A 15,537-nucleotide genomic window follows, 5' to 3' on the forward strand; every position below is an offset into this window, starting at 1 on the left:
TGAACTTGAACCAGTTGAACTAGACTGAAAGGGTTTTAAAAGTTTCAGATAGCAAAAATGTTATATAGCCAACTTTCCTAAAGGTTCGTGTATCCAAAGAGGGCTCTGTTGGGGAGGGAAGCCTGGTAATATAGTAAAAAAAGACCACAAAATGTCATGGCAGGGAATTTGGGATCATTTACCAGCTATGAGAACTTGAGTAATTTGATCTTTTTGTGACTCAGTTTCCCTGTCTGCATAGTGAGGATTAATAATAGTATCCTGCCTACAGCAAGAGGTTCTTGCGAGGCATAAATTAATTAACACAGCCAAGCTTTGGGGAAGCTGCAAAATAGTACTGCACATGTATTCAAAAGTTACTATTGTTGTGGCTATTCAATAATTGTTTAGGTATTTTAAGCGTGTCAGGACATTAGGTGCTTTGAGGATATTCTCCCAATTTTGGAAAAATTATCATCTTAGGCATCTTTGAGGGTGGGCAAAAAATATCTTGACATCCCTTTGATTTTTTAAGAGCAAAGATATTCTGTTATAATTAAAACAAGCCAAGTAACCAGTGGCAGAAACAGTCAAGAGATTACTTTTCAAGCACTAATTGAATTGATCTTCCAAATATGGACTGTGCAGTTCTAAATTAGCAGGTGGAATGGAGAAGGTCAGATAAGTCTCCATAAGAGGTAGAGGAATACAGCACTGCAAGCACATGAGAAATAGAACACTGCCTGTAATAGAATTCTGATCCAACTCGGTCAAAAGGTAAAGATTGGCCCTGTCTTCTCAGCAGCAGCATCTTGTTTTCGATAACTACTGATGCTTTAGGAATGACTCCATTTATTTTATTTTTTAATTTTTTAATGTTTTTTATTGGAGTATAGTTGTTTCCCAGTGTTGTGCTAGTTTCTACTGTACAGCAAAGTGGAGTTACCTGTGCTATACAGCAGGTTCTTATTAGTTATCTATTTTATACATATAAGTGTATATATGTCCATCCCAATCACTGAGTTCATCACACCCCCCAACACTTACCCCCTGCTTTTCCCCTTTGGTGTCCTTACATTTGTTCTTTACATCTGTGTCTCTATTTCTGCTTTGCAAACAGGTTCATCTGTACCATTTTTCTAGTTTCCACATATATGCGTTAATATACAATATTTGTTTTTCTTTTTCTGACTTACTTCACTGTATGACAATCTCTAGGTCCAGCCACACCTATACAAATGATCCAATTTCGTGACTTTTTATGGCTGAGTAATATTCCATTGTACAAATGTACCACATCTTCTTTATCCATTTGTCTGTCAATGGACATTTAGGTTGCTTCCATGACCTAGCTATTGTAAATAGTGCTGCAATAAACATTGGGGTGCATGTGTCTCTTTGAATTATGATTTTCTCAGGGAATATGCCCAGTAGTGGGATTGCTGAGTCATATGGTAATTCTATTTTTAGTTTTTTAAGGAACCTCCATCTGTTCTCCATAGTGGCTGTATCAATTTACATTCCCACCAACAGTGCAAGAGGGTTCCCTTTTCTCCACACCCTCTCCAGCATTTATTGTTTGTAGATTTTCTGATGATGCCCATTCTAACCAGTGTGAGGTGATACCTCATTGTAGTTTTGATTTGCATTTCTCTAATGATTAGTGATGTTGAGCAGCTTTTCATGTGCTCCTTGGCCATCTGTATGTCTTCTTTGGAGAAATGTCTGTTCAGGTCTTCTGCCCATTTTTGGATTGGGTGGTTTGTTTTTTTAATATTGAGCTGCATGAGCTGTTTATATATTTTGGAGATTAATCCTTTGTCCATTGATTCATTTGCAAATATTTTCTCCCATTCTGAGGGTTGTCTTTTTCTCTTGTTTATGGTTTCCTTTGCTGTGCAACAGTTTTTAACTTTCATTAGGTCCATGTGTTTATTTTTGTTTCTATTTCCATTATTCTAGGAGGTGGGTCAAAAAGGTATTGCTGTGATTTATGTCAGAGAGTGTTCTTCCTATGTTTTCCTCTAAGAGTTTTATAGTGTCCGGTTTTACACTTAAGTCTTTAATCCATTTTGAGTTTATTTTTGTGTATGGTGTTAGGGAGTGTTCTAATTTCATTCTTTTACTTGTAGCTGTCCAGTTTTCTCAGCACCACTTATGGAAGAGACTGTCTTTTCTCCACTGTATATCCTTGCCTCCTTTTTCATAGATTGGTTGACCATAGGTGTGTGAGTTAATCTCTGGGCTTTCTATCCTGTTCCATTGATCTATATTTCTGTTTTTCTGCCAGTACAATATTGTCTTGATTACTGTAGCTTTGTAGTATAGTATGAAGGCAGGAAGCCTGATTTCTCTAGCTCCATTTTTTTTTTTTTTCTCAAGATTGCTTTGCCTATTCAGGGTCTTTTGTGTCTCCACACAAATTTTAAGATTTATTGTTCTAGCTCTGTAAAAAATGCCATTGGTAATTTGATAGGGATTGCATTGAATCTGTAGATTGCTTTGGGTAGTATAGTCATTTTCGCAATATTGATTCTTCCAATCCAAGAACATGGTATATCCCTCCATCAGTTTGTGTCATCTTTGATTTCTTTCACCAGTGTCTTATACTTTTCTGAGTACAGGTCTTTTACCTCCATAGATAGGTTTATTCCTAGGTATTTTATTCTTTCTGTTGAAATGGTGAGTAGGATTGTTTCCTGAATTTTTCTTTGTGATCTTTTGTTGTTACTGTCTAGGAATGCAAGAGATTTCTGTGCATTAGTTTTCTATCCTGCAACTTTGCCAAATTTGTTGATTAGCTCTAGTAGTTTTCTGGTGGCATCTTTAGGATTTTCTATGTATAGTATCATGTCATCTGAAAGGAGTGACAGTTTTACTTCTTCTTTTCCATTTTGTATTCCTTTTATTTCTTTGTTTTCTCTGATTCACATGGCTAGGACTTCCAAAACTATGTTGAATAATAGTGGTGAGAGTGGACATTCTTGTCTCTTTCCTGATCTTCAAGGAAATGCTTTCAGTTTTTCACCATTGAGAATGATGTTTGCTGTGGATTTGTCATATATGGCCTTTATTATGTTGAGGTACGTTCCCTCTATGCCCACTTTCTGGAGAGTTTTTACCATAAATTGGTGTTAAATTTTGTCAAAAGCTTTTTCTGCATCTATTGAGATGACCATATTCTTTTTCTCCTTTGATTTGTTAATATGGTGTATCACATTGATTGATTTGCATAGATTGAAGAATCCTTGCATCCCTTGGATAAATCCCACTTGATCATGGTGTATCATCCTTTTAATGTGTTGCTGGATTCTGTTTGCTAGGATTTTGTTGAGGATTTTTGCATCTATACTCATCAGTGATATTGGTCTGTAATTTTCTTTTTTTTGTCGTATCTTGATCTGGCTTTGGTATCAGGGTGATGGTGGCCTCCTAGAATGAGTTTGGGAGTGTTTCTTCCTCTGCAATTTTTTGGAAGAGTTTGAGAAGGATGGGTGTTATCTCTTCTCTAAATGTTTGATAGAATTCACCTATGAAGCCATCTGGTTCTGGACATTTGTTTGTTGGAAGATTTTTAATCACAGTTTCAATTTCATTACTTGTGATTGGTCTGTTCATATTTTCTATTTCTTCCTGGTTCAGTCTTGGAAGGTTATACCTTTCTAAGAATTTGTCCATTTCTTCCAGGTTGTCCATTTTATTGGTATAGAGTTGCTTGTAGTAGTCTCTTACGAAGCTTTGTGTTTCTGCAGTGTCCATTTTAACTTGTCCTTTTTCATTTCTAATTTTATTGATTTGAGTCTCCTCCCTGTTTTTCTTGATGAGTCTGGCTAAAGGTTTATCAATTTTGTTCATCTTCTCAGAGAACCAGCTTTTAGTTTTATTGATCTTTGCTATTGTTTCCTTTGTTTCTATTTCATTTATTTCTGCTCTGATCTTTATGATTTCTTTCCTTCTACTAATTTTGGGGCTTTGTTTGTTCTTTCTGTAGTTCCTTTAGGTGTAAGGTTAGATTGTTTATTTGAAATTTTTCTTGTTTCTTCAGGTAGGATTTTATTGCTATAAACTTCCCTCTTAGAGCTGCTTTTGCTGCATCCCATAGATTTTGGGTCGTCGTGTTTTCCTTGTCATTTGTCTCTAGTTATTTTTTGATTTCCTCTTTGATTTCTTCAGTGATGTCTTGGTTACTTAGTAGCATATTGCTTAGCCTCCATAGGTTCGTTTTTTTACGGTTTTTTTTCCTGTAATTTATTTCTAATCTCACAGCATTGTGGTCAGAAAAGATGTTTAATACGATTTCAATTTTCTTCAGTTTACCAGGGCTTCATTTGTGACCCAAGATGTGATCTATCCTGGAGAATGTTCCTGTGCACTTGAGAAGAAAGTGTAATCTGTGGTTTTCAGTTGGAATGCCCTATAAATATCAGTTAAATCCGTCTGGTTTATTGTGTCATTTAAAGCTTCTGTTTCCTTATTTGTTTTCATTTTGGGTGATCTGTCCATTGGTGTAAGTGAGGTGTTAAAGTCACCCACTATTATTGTGTTACTGTCGATTTCCTCTTTTATAGCTGTTAGCAGTTGCCTTATGTATTGAGGTGCTCCTATGTTGGGTGCATATATGTTTATAATTATTATATCTTCTTCTTGGATTGATCCCTTGATCATTATGTAGTGTCCATCCTTGTCTCTTGTAACATTCTTTATTTTAAAGTCTATTTTGTCTGATATGAGTATTGCTACTCCAGGTTACTTCTGATTTCCATTTGCATGGAATATCTTTTTCCACCCCCTCACTTTCAGTCTGTATGTGTCCCTAGGTCTGAAATAGGTCTCCTGTAGACAGCATAAGGTATGTGTCTTGTTTTTGTATCCATTCAGCAAGCCTGTGTCTTTTGGTTGTAGCATTTAATCCATTCATATTTAAGGTAATTATCGATATGTATGTACCTATTACCATTTTCTTAATTGTTTTGGGTTTGGTTTTTAGGTCCTTGTCTTCTCTTGTGTTTCTGACTTAGAGAAGTTCCTTCAGCATTTGTTTTAGAGCTGGTTTGGTTGTGCTGAATTCTCTTAGCTTTTGCTTGTCTGTAAAGCTTTTGATTTCACCATCCAATCTCAATGAGACCTGTGCTGGGTAGAGTATTCTTTGTTGTAGGTTGTTCCCTTTCATCACTTTAAATATATTGTAACTGTCCCTTCTGGCTTGAAAAGTTTCTGCTGAGAAATCAGCTGTTAACCTTATGGGAGTTCCCTTGTACGTTAGTTGTCGTTCTTCCCTTGTTGCTTTTAATTTTCCTTTGTCTTTAATTTTTGTGAGTTTGATTACTATATGCCTTGGTGTGTTTCTCCTTGGATTTATCCTGCCTGGGACTCTCTGCACTTCCTGGACTTGGGTGGCTATTTACTTCCCCATGTGACAGAAGTTTTCAATTATAGTGTCTTGAAATGTTTTCTCGGGTCCTTTCTCTCTCTCTCTCTTCTCCTTCTGGGGCCCCTATAATGTGAATGTTTGTGCATTTAATGTTGTCCCAGAGGTCTCTTAGACTGTCTTCATTTCTTTTCATTCTTTTTTCTTTATTCTGTTCCACGGCAGTGAATTCCACCAGTCTGTCTTCTAGGTCACTTATCTGTTCTTCTACCTCAGTTATTCTGCTATTGATTCCTTCTAGTGTATTTTTCATTTCAGTTATTGTATTGTTCATCTCTGTTTGTTTGTTCTTTAATTCTTCTAGGTCTTTGTTAAACATTTCTTGCATCTTCTCGATCCTTGCCTCCATTCTTTTTCCTAGGTCCTAGATCATCTTCGCTATCATTATTCTGAATTATTCTTCTGGAAAGTTGCCTATCTCTACTTCATTTAGTTGTTTTTCTGGGGTTTTATCTTGTTCCTTCATCTTGGACATAGTCCTCTGCCTTTTCATCTTGTCTGTCTTTCTGTGATTGTGATTTTCATTCCGCAGGCTACAGGATTGTAGTTCTTCTTGCTTCTGCTGTCTGCCCTCTGGTGGATGAGGCTATTTAAGAGGCTTGTGCAGGCTTCCTGATGGGAGGGACCTGTGGTGGGTAGAGCTGGGTGTTGCTCTGGTGGGTAGAGCTCAGTAAAACTGTAATCCACTTGTCTGCTGATGGTTGGGGCTGTGTTCCTTCCCTGGTTGTTGTTTGGCCTGAGGTGACCCAGCACTGGAGCCTGCAGGCTCTTTGGTGGGGCTAATGGTGGACTCTCGGAGGCCTCAAGCCAATGAATACTTCCCAGAACTTCTGCTGCCAGTGTCCTTGTCCCCGCGGTGAGCCACAGCCATCCCCTGCCTCTGCAGGAGACCCCCCGACACTAGCAGGTAGGTCTGGTTTAGACTCCTATGGGGTCACTGCTCTTTCCCTCGGGTCCTGGTGTGCACACTACTTTGTGTGTGCCCTCTAAGTATGGAGTCTCTGTTTCCCCCCTGTCCTGTCAAAGTCTTGCAATCAAATCCCACTGGCCTTCAAAGTCCAATTCTCTGGGGATTCCTCCTCCCATTGCTGGACCGCAGGTCAGGAAGCCTGATGTGGGGCTCAGAACCTTCACTCCAGTAGGTGAACTTCTGTGGTTTAATTATTCTCCAGTTTGTGAGTTGCCCACCCAGCGGTTATGGGATTTGATTTTGTCATGATTGTGCCCCTCCTACCATTTCATTGCAGCTTCTCCTTCGTCTCTGGATGTTGTGTATCTTTTTTGGTGAGTTCCAGTGCCTTTCTATTGATGATTGTTTAGCAATTAGTTGTGGTTCCAGTGCTCTTGGAGGAGAGAGTGAGTGCATGTCCTTCTACTCCACCATCTTGAACCAATCTAGGAATGACTCATTTTAAATAAGTCTTTAGACTCCAGATGAAGTGATCACTGGTTTTAATGTAAAAATAAGGGAACCCAATAAATCAACTGTACTTCAATTAAAAAAAAATTGGTTGGTGGTTAGGGATGATTTCTTAAGCAAGGTGTGTGTACCTAAAATATTCATTATAGTATTTCATATATTTTTGTATATGACATTGTGATTTTTGTAATAATTTATATTAACGCAATAAAATAATATAATAAAATTTTGGGGGGCTTCCCTGGTGGCACAGTGGTTGAGAGTCTGCCTGCCGATGCAGGGGACACGGGTTCGTGCCCTGGTCCGGAAAGATCTCACATGCTGCGGAGCAGCTAGGCCCGTGAGTCATGGCTGCTGAGCCTGCGCGTCCGGAGCCTGTGCTCCGCAACGGGAGAGGCCACAACAGTGAGAGGCCCGCGTACCGCAAAAAACAAACAAAAAATAATAATAATATAATAAAATTTTTTTAAAAGAATAAGGGAGCCCAAGTAGACCTGAAAATCCAATAAAACAGTTTCATTCTTACCAGAGTTATCCTTCAAAGAGCCAAAGAAAAAAATTACATTAATATACATACCTAATATAAGAATGCATCATCATAATGGAACTCTTTATTAAACTGATCAATATGCGCTGGTATCCAATCAGGTTTCTTGAACATGACCCTAAGTGCTCTAGGTTTCATTCAACCACCTTCTGCCTCCCACATGCCTAGAATAAAGAGGGAAGGGGAGAAAAAATGTAATTTTTTTTCTTTTCCATGAAATTTCTGTCCATCATAACTAGTACACTGTATTTGCCAAAGCTTAATTTGCAAGCTCAATAATCCAAAGGATCTGCTGATTAAGTGTCAAATCTGTTTTCAAAGATAGCAACAGACAGAGCTCAAGGGAATCTTAAAATAGCCATATATGCTGCAGCATCACCAGGTACCATCCCAGTGTCTTCTTTATATGCTCCATCAGTTGAAACTGTTAAGCCAGAGGAGAACTGCATGTGTACTACTGTTGAAACATACATGCTGAGGTCGGAGTATCTCACAAATGCCAAGAAGCTATAGGGCAGAACTTTTCCATTCTTCTTTACTGACAGTTTTTGGAACTCCGTTTTAGCATAATGATTTCTCTATATTTTGGTTCCTGATATAGGAACTTATATTAACCTATATCTTAATCAGTGCATGAGGAGGGGCAGGGGTGCTCTCTTTCTCTTTTCTGATTCATAAATTCAAATTCCATGGCACAAATGGAAGAGCAGAGATTATTGAACCTGAAATAAATTAGATTCCTTTACAATAACTTAAGCAGTCTTAATGGTGAAACGTGAATAAAGCAATAGTTTTAGCATCTATTACTTTGCCAATTAATCTCCTTATCCTTAAGAAGTAGATCTGTTTATTCCCATTCTAAATTTAGTGATTCAAAGATAGACTTCTAGTTTAAATAGGGCATTTGGCATAGAGGTATCTATCTTATTGTCCCTCAGTTGTAGGCATTGAAAATATAAATTAAGTTGGGAAATGTTTTTTGCTCTATCCAGAATTATGAAAATGTTTAGGTTTTTTTTTCAGGCAAAATCAATTTTGATTCTTAAAGTTTACTCTTTTTCATATTCTAAACTAAATGAGATAATATATACTTGTACATTAATAAGATTTTTTTCTTAGAAAATATTTTATGAACTAAAGCATGTATGTGAAAATTGAAATTATTATATATGTCACCCTTATTTTTCAAAATAATCTTTGATTTTTTATGACAAGTGTATATAGATTGTTAAGGGTCTAATGCCCTTTTCATCAAATGATGTTATCACTCTGATTATGTGCTATTGCTAACTTTTACAATTTCTAAGAACATTTCAAAACTTACCTTTTAAATTTTTTTGTTTTGTTTTGTTTTGTTTTGCGGTACGCGGGCCTCTCACTGTTGTGGCCTCTCCCGTTACGGAGCACAGGCTCCGGAGGCGCAGGCTCAGTGGCCATGGCTCACGGGCCCAGCCGCTCCGTGACATGTGGGATCTTCCCGGACTGGGGCACGAACCCGTGTCCCCTGCATCGGCAGGGGGACTGTCAACCACTGTGCCACCAGGGAAGCCCTAAGTATTTTGTATTTAAAGTTATTTTCAAATTTTCTGGTTTTCAAATTTTTGACACGCTGTTTGCAAAAATTATGTAATTAATTTGTGTAATTAAATTGTGTAACTCAATTTTGACCCTAGAAGAACATAATACTTTGCCTGGATGACATAATATAGTAGATTATTGTGTGGTCAGTTATTTTTTGAGCCATACTAATGGTTTGCATAGTGATTAAGTCATTAAGGTAGTCAAAATAACTGGATAGATTAGCATGCATTTTGACTCTCTTAATAAATGAACTGGATTATAATGTGACATTCTGATTCCTTGTGAAGAATGGACTATAAAGATAGCTAGAAACAATGAAATTCATGGCTCTACATTACGCTGTCTCACGTGTTCTTCATGTGATCCTAGCTACAAAATGTTTACGGCCTAATGGTTAGTAAGTGGGCCTAGTGAACGTGTTTATCAGCATATTTTATTTGTGATGTGTGTACTAAATGGTTTCTATATACATATACTTAAATATGAGTTGTTCATATTTAAATATAAGCATTTATGTTTAAATCTACTTAAAATATGTTCATATTTCTTTTGCCATATGAATCAAAACTATTTATGGAATTAAAATTGTAAGTTGAGATTTACAGAGCCAATATTAGCACTAAATTATAGTCCCCAAATTGTTCATGTCTGTAATTGTCTCATCATAAGGATTAGCTCTAATTATCTTAAGTCCTTTAGTATAATTTGTAGTCATTTCCTAACTACTAAGAACACTGATTTATATACTCAGAACCCTAGTAAAGAAGAAAAGTCTAAAATCCATAAATAGCCATAGTTAAGAAAAATCCGTTGCTTGGGGAAATTCTTTCATGTCGTTTATACTGCAGGGGCTCTAAAGCAACATGAACACATTCTGGTAATTAACACTGCAGTGAAAAAATATAATTACACAATATTCCCATTAATGATATTATACAATTATCAACTGATGGTTTTTGAGCAGATAGTATTAAGAGGTCTCTAAGTGTGGCTGGAATTGGCATCATAAAGGTCCTTACATAAAATGGCCAGCATCATTGAGAGAGAATTCTTGGAGGATTTTTTTAACCATTAAATAACAAAATAGGAAACTCAATGCATTTACTGCAAACCTTGAAGTTCTCATGTCATCCAGTTTGTTTTACACTTAAATTTGGGCTAGCTAAAATACCAGAGAGTTAGATTGCTTCTAAATTATCAGCATATAGTTATTCATATTTCATTAATGAAATCGGTGTGAGGTTATGAATCAGAGTAAATATCAAAAGTGCATAAGATCCAGTAAGAGATTGAGGTGATGTGTCCTGGTATATCACTGTGCCACACTGAGCACGGACCTATCATTTTTTGTCCTAGGCCTGACTTGTGTGTTTTATTGCTTCTTTCTCAGGAGACTTGGGCTAATCAGAATATTTTATCTGCATATAGGACCAAATAATATCAGAGAAATGTTTTTAAGGAAAAGGGAACTGAAATTCTTTTCTCCAATTTCCGGTGCTGCTGAGAAATTTAGATTGGTCTTCAGTTTTAGAATGGCCCTGACAGAACAAATCAGAACCATTCTGATTATAACCTGCTGTCCCACTGATTAGTTACACCTAGTTACTATGATTCCCTAAACCAAACAGCTAGAATAAATACATAGCAAATTCCTTTAGAAGGGCAGGACAACTGTCTCTTGATTCATGCCTGTTTTGAGAAGACCTGGAGAGAGAAATGATTGAATCTGATTGTTGATTTCTTTTATTTCTCCTCTTTTGCTTTGGTCTGTTGTTGCTTTAGTCTGTAGTGTCATTGTGGAAATAGGGCATCCTTTGGACTGGATTTGTCGGGACCATTGGTAATAGTCCTGCTTTGTTCATGAGTACCTCCAGCTTCCTTTTGTTGAACCAATCTTATAACATCTTACCTATCACAGTCAAAGAGAAACTATTGAATGGAAGAGATTATATTAGCAATCAAATCATGATGTGGTTTTATATGACATTAAAAACTGTGTAAATTGTAGGGAAACTGATCATGGCATTGAAATACATGGGTTCCCCACACTTAACGACTGCAAGGATGTAATATTATCTTTTGGAAGTACTGGATTGCAAATCAGACTGTGAGACATTGAGTAATCCAGTAAACTGTTAGCATTTGTGAAATTTTTCTCAGATGACCATGTTCTTTTCCTAAATCACTGTTACTTTTGATTCAAAATTAGAAAAACTGTTCCCTAGTTGTTACATTCATAATATAAATTTCTCAAAATTCCATCATTTAAAAACTGCTTTAATCTTTAATGTTCAGAGCTAACCAGCTGTATTGGTGTATCTTATTTTTTTAAAACAGTTGTAAGAGGTCTTTATCACAGAAACCTCAAGGGAAAACACTGTGTTCATTTGCAGAGTTGACATGCATTGGACATACAGTGGTCTCAGTCAATGAAAATCAGCTGTTCTGTTCTTTAATTTTTTTTTTTCCTAAAGCCCTGTTTGCTTTGCATTTTTCATTCCAGTTCTAAACTATAGAAGCCTTTTATTTTTTTTAACCATCAGTCAAGTTTTCAGTTAAAGTGACTGAAAATAGTAAAATATTCACAAAGTCAGAAATGGAGAGATACTGTCACAATGAAGACAGCAATCTGTAATATTATTTTTACTGTTTGCTTTGTTAATGGTAATTAAATATGTGTAAAACAGCACATAGATAAGCATCAAGCAGTTCAAATCACTTCTCAGCTTTATAAAAATTATTTTAGATTTAAGTGTATTAAAGAATATCTTGTGAAATATGCACATATTGATCCCTCTGTTACTTACTCCATCATTCATTCTTTTATTTAGTCATCATTGGCACCTACTTTGTCCATTGGCACCTACTAAAAGTTAGAAATATGAAGATATATGGCCTATACCCTGGTAAACCTCATGGTCTAGTGGGAAGGATTGATCATAAACTTGAAAAAGAATTACAAATTGTTAAGTGTTCAGAAAAAAACAAAAATGATGCTGTGATAGGAAATGGCATGGAGATACCATCAGATATAGAGTTATCAAGGAATACGTCTCCGTGGAACTGGGATTTTTCAAGATCTAAGAGATAGGGAACTAACCAGGTAAAGAGTGTTCTGAACAGAGGGGCAAGGCAGGGGCCAAGACCAAGAGGAAGGGAAGGATGTGGAGTGTTCAAGGAACGGGAAGGGCCCTGTGGCCAGAGCCTGGTGAGGGGAGAAGGGGTAAGTGAAGAGCAGATCTGAGATGAGAGCTGTACCTTTTCAAGAAGGAGCTGAGTCAGGACTCCGCGGGGCAGGCAAAGAATGTGGATTGTATTTTCGGTGCAGTGGCAAGCTTCCTGATTGATTTAAATTGGATCGGAGCCTAGAATACACTTAGGATAAATTTTACTGTTACCATTAAGGTTTTGTTCTTAAAATAACAGGAGAAAACACAAACCAGAACGATAATAAAAGTGACTTGATGTGAGCAATCTTTTGTATGTTACTTTTATTCCCCTGAATAGAATAACATTGTGAACTGGAGGGCAGCCTTCCTTCACCACCTGATAGCGCCTAAAAGGAGCAGCGAGGGCTATTTCTGTCCCTAGTGTCTGAGGAGCATTGGTTTTTGTAAAGCGTATGGGGCCCTCTAGCGGTGACTGTTTTAAAGGAGTCTTACATTGATGCCAGAACTGTTGGAACTGTGTTTTAAAGGAGTCTTACATTGATGCCAGAACTGTTGGAACTGTGGGATTTGAGTCTCCTCAGAGCCAGTAGAATTGTAAAGGTAACTGTAATTTAGGCAAATGTGAAACTGCATCATGCCTCAGTCTCTCTGACATGATGACATCACTCCCAGTTTTTCTTTCAAATGCACTGACTCTATTGTGTTGTCTTAGGTGTACATTCCAAACCGAGTGGCCCTCGTCCTTCAGAATGTGGACCTGCCCAACTGAAGAGATCTGATTTCAGCTCCAGCAAAGAAAGATGTGCACTTTGTTTTCCCACGCTTGTTGTCCCAGAGCTTGTAATGTGTAAGCTTTTCAAAATATATTTGTCTAGCCTAAATGTCAGATGTCTGAAATTCAATACTGGTTCATGAAAATGAATGTCAAACTTTTCTTTAAGGAGGAGAGGGGAACATATTTGTTGGAATTTTGGAGATCCTAGACTATATTTTCCAGCCATCTGAACAGCTAGGATCCTCAAATGAAGTGTGATATATCATGTCTTCAAACAATTTTGCCTTACAGGCCAGTTATTTAGTCCTTTTAAGTTCAGATTTGAATCATGCGTCATGTTTGATTATTTCTGTTGAATGTATACAGCATCTTTTTAAGGCGATATCTGGTGACTTTATTTGTTCTGGTATCTCTTGATCTAAATTATAAAATACCAAGATTGTTACTCTCCTTTTTCAAATTGTGTTTAGAAATACTGTAATAAGTATATAATAATAATATAAAACTAAGAATTGTGTTAAAGATAAAAGTTGTTGCCTATGAACTCATCCATGCCTTATTTTGCATAAGTTTTATCTTGTGATCTCTTGTTCACTTAGTATCTTGGTAGATGCTAATATCTTCATTTCTGAAGGCCTGACTTGGTAATTGTAACATTTCAGAAACTATCTTTTACTTTTAGTCAATAAAAAAAATTGCAAAATTGCCTTTGATAATGTTTATTTTGCTGTGATGTTATGGGGATCGATTTAAAGTGAATATTAAAATGCCTCTCTCAACTCTGAGACCTTCCCCACATATGTGCACATTGCACGATGGACTAGGCGTGGAGATTAATACTATTTTTTTCTTTAGGTACTATTTGGTAAGTTGAAATTATACTAAATAACTCAGATATCTAAGCTACTTTTGAGCTCTAAACCTCAACGCTTTTAGAAGCTGAATTAACTATCTCAACTCCATGGGATACTCCATCATGAAATTACCCCTTTGGTTTATTAAATAGCAGGCCACAGATAATTCATTCATAACTGAGAAATTATGATGCACTTATGAGACATAAAGTATCTGTCACTTTTTAAAAGATTTAATATTTTCCTTTACATTAATACTGACTGCTTCTTTTTTTGTTTGTTTTTAGCTTGATTATCATGACTAATAAGGAGTACATGAAAGTCTATTAAAAACTGGTTCAGTAATGGAAGAGATTAGCAAAAGAGACTTCCTTTTATAGCTAAGCCTGCATATTAACCATCTTTCTTATAACTTGAGTAAAGCCTTGAATCTAGGTCTGACACATGTTATTTGCCTTAATTTCAAAAGTACAGTAATAGTTTGATTTCCTGACAGCGATGCCAGATGATGATGACACACATTAGGAAAGACTACTGAAAGCCTTCTGTAATGCTTCTGCCCTTACAGATGTGTTATTAACGTCTTAGCACTGCCATGATTTGTGTACTGTGCCTGTTATTGATAATAACATGATGTACAACCATGACGTTTTGTGTTCTAGTTTATAATTTCTTACCTTTGCATTTCTTATGTATAAAGAGATATGCTAATTTTCTATCATGACTCTTTAAAAAATGACAGATTACTTCACACCTAGAACTCATTTTTTTGTTTGTTTGTTTTTTTGACTTCAACCTCTGTGGAAAGTCATAAAGGCCAGAGTAGTTATCTGCTATATTTTCATTATGTTGATTGACCTTACTATTATGGTCTTTAGATTTCACAGTGTAAAGTTCGAATTTAACAATGTAATGTAAGTCAATTGCCTTTGTCAAGTGTTCCCCTGCCACAAGAACAATAAACAGATGTTTTAGGTGTGAAACATAAAAATACATGCAAAGAAATAAAATATTGAGTCCAAGTAGAATGTAATAGCTGGATTTTTCTTCCCTGTTGTATCAAACAGCCTTTATAGAACAGTTTAATATTTGTACTGTATTTCACTTTACATCTTCATTTTTGATTCAATAACATTCTCATCATCATGTAGTCCAGTGGGAAGTTTTTTTCTTTTTACTGGTTAAACATTTTCAATAATCACAACAGAGAGACGCAAAATTTTACTCTGCCTTATAATAATGGCTTTTTCCTCTGCTGTGTTTATTACCAACATCAAAAATGAGAGTGATCTGTCTTTGTTGGCTTTTTTAGGATAAATATTTTTGCTGTTTTAATTTTTTATGTTCTAGAAAACACGGATGAGAACAGATATCTTTCCATCATTTTTTAATATTAGCAAATATTAGTAATTGCTCTATTATCCAAAAGAGAATTTACCCCTCATGCTAATGATGCTTGATGTTTTAGTTTAATATTAGCTTACTAAGAAAATACCATAGTTTTTAATAATCAAAACTTGCACTGTAAACATTTTTCCTGGAATGTCTCTCACTTTATAGCACTTGAACTCTGAGGGTCACCTCCTTTCATATTTTCTTTTCTGTACCTTTGATGTTTCTCACTTTGCCCTGCTCTTAGCTGATGTATTCATCTCTAACATAAAATGAGGGATTTAGCCACCATGTTCCTCAAGATCAAAAAATAACCAGTGACAATAAACTGACTTTTATGGTAGCAACTGTAAAAGAATGCATGTATTTTTTCCTCTTGACTCCACACTCC

The 15,537-nt window shown here is 36.3% G+C and overlaps 1 protein-coding gene across 1 annotated transcript in view; it reads left to right on the top strand.

The window, feature by feature from the left end:
• Positions 1-13,607, top strand: part of GBE1 (1,4-alpha-glucan branching enzyme 1) — a 297,826-nt gene extending 284,219 nt beyond the window's left edge. The window contains exon 16 of the mRNA XM_032630067.1: positions 12,838-13,607. Within this exon, the coding sequence (XP_032485958.1) occupies positions 12,838-12,894 (57 nt within the window). The 3' untranslated portion in view covers positions 12,895-13,607. The remainder of the gene's footprint in view (positions 1-12,837) is intronic.
• Positions 13,608-15,537: the final 1,930 nt, after the last annotated feature.

Source organism: Phocoena sinus, chromosome 4 (genome assembly GCF_008692025.1).
Source record: "Phocoena sinus isolate mPhoSin1 chromosome 4, mPhoSin1.pri, whole genome shotgun sequence".
Lineage (NCBI taxonomy): Eukaryota > Metazoa > Chordata > Mammalia > Artiodactyla > Phocoenidae > Phocoena > Phocoena sinus.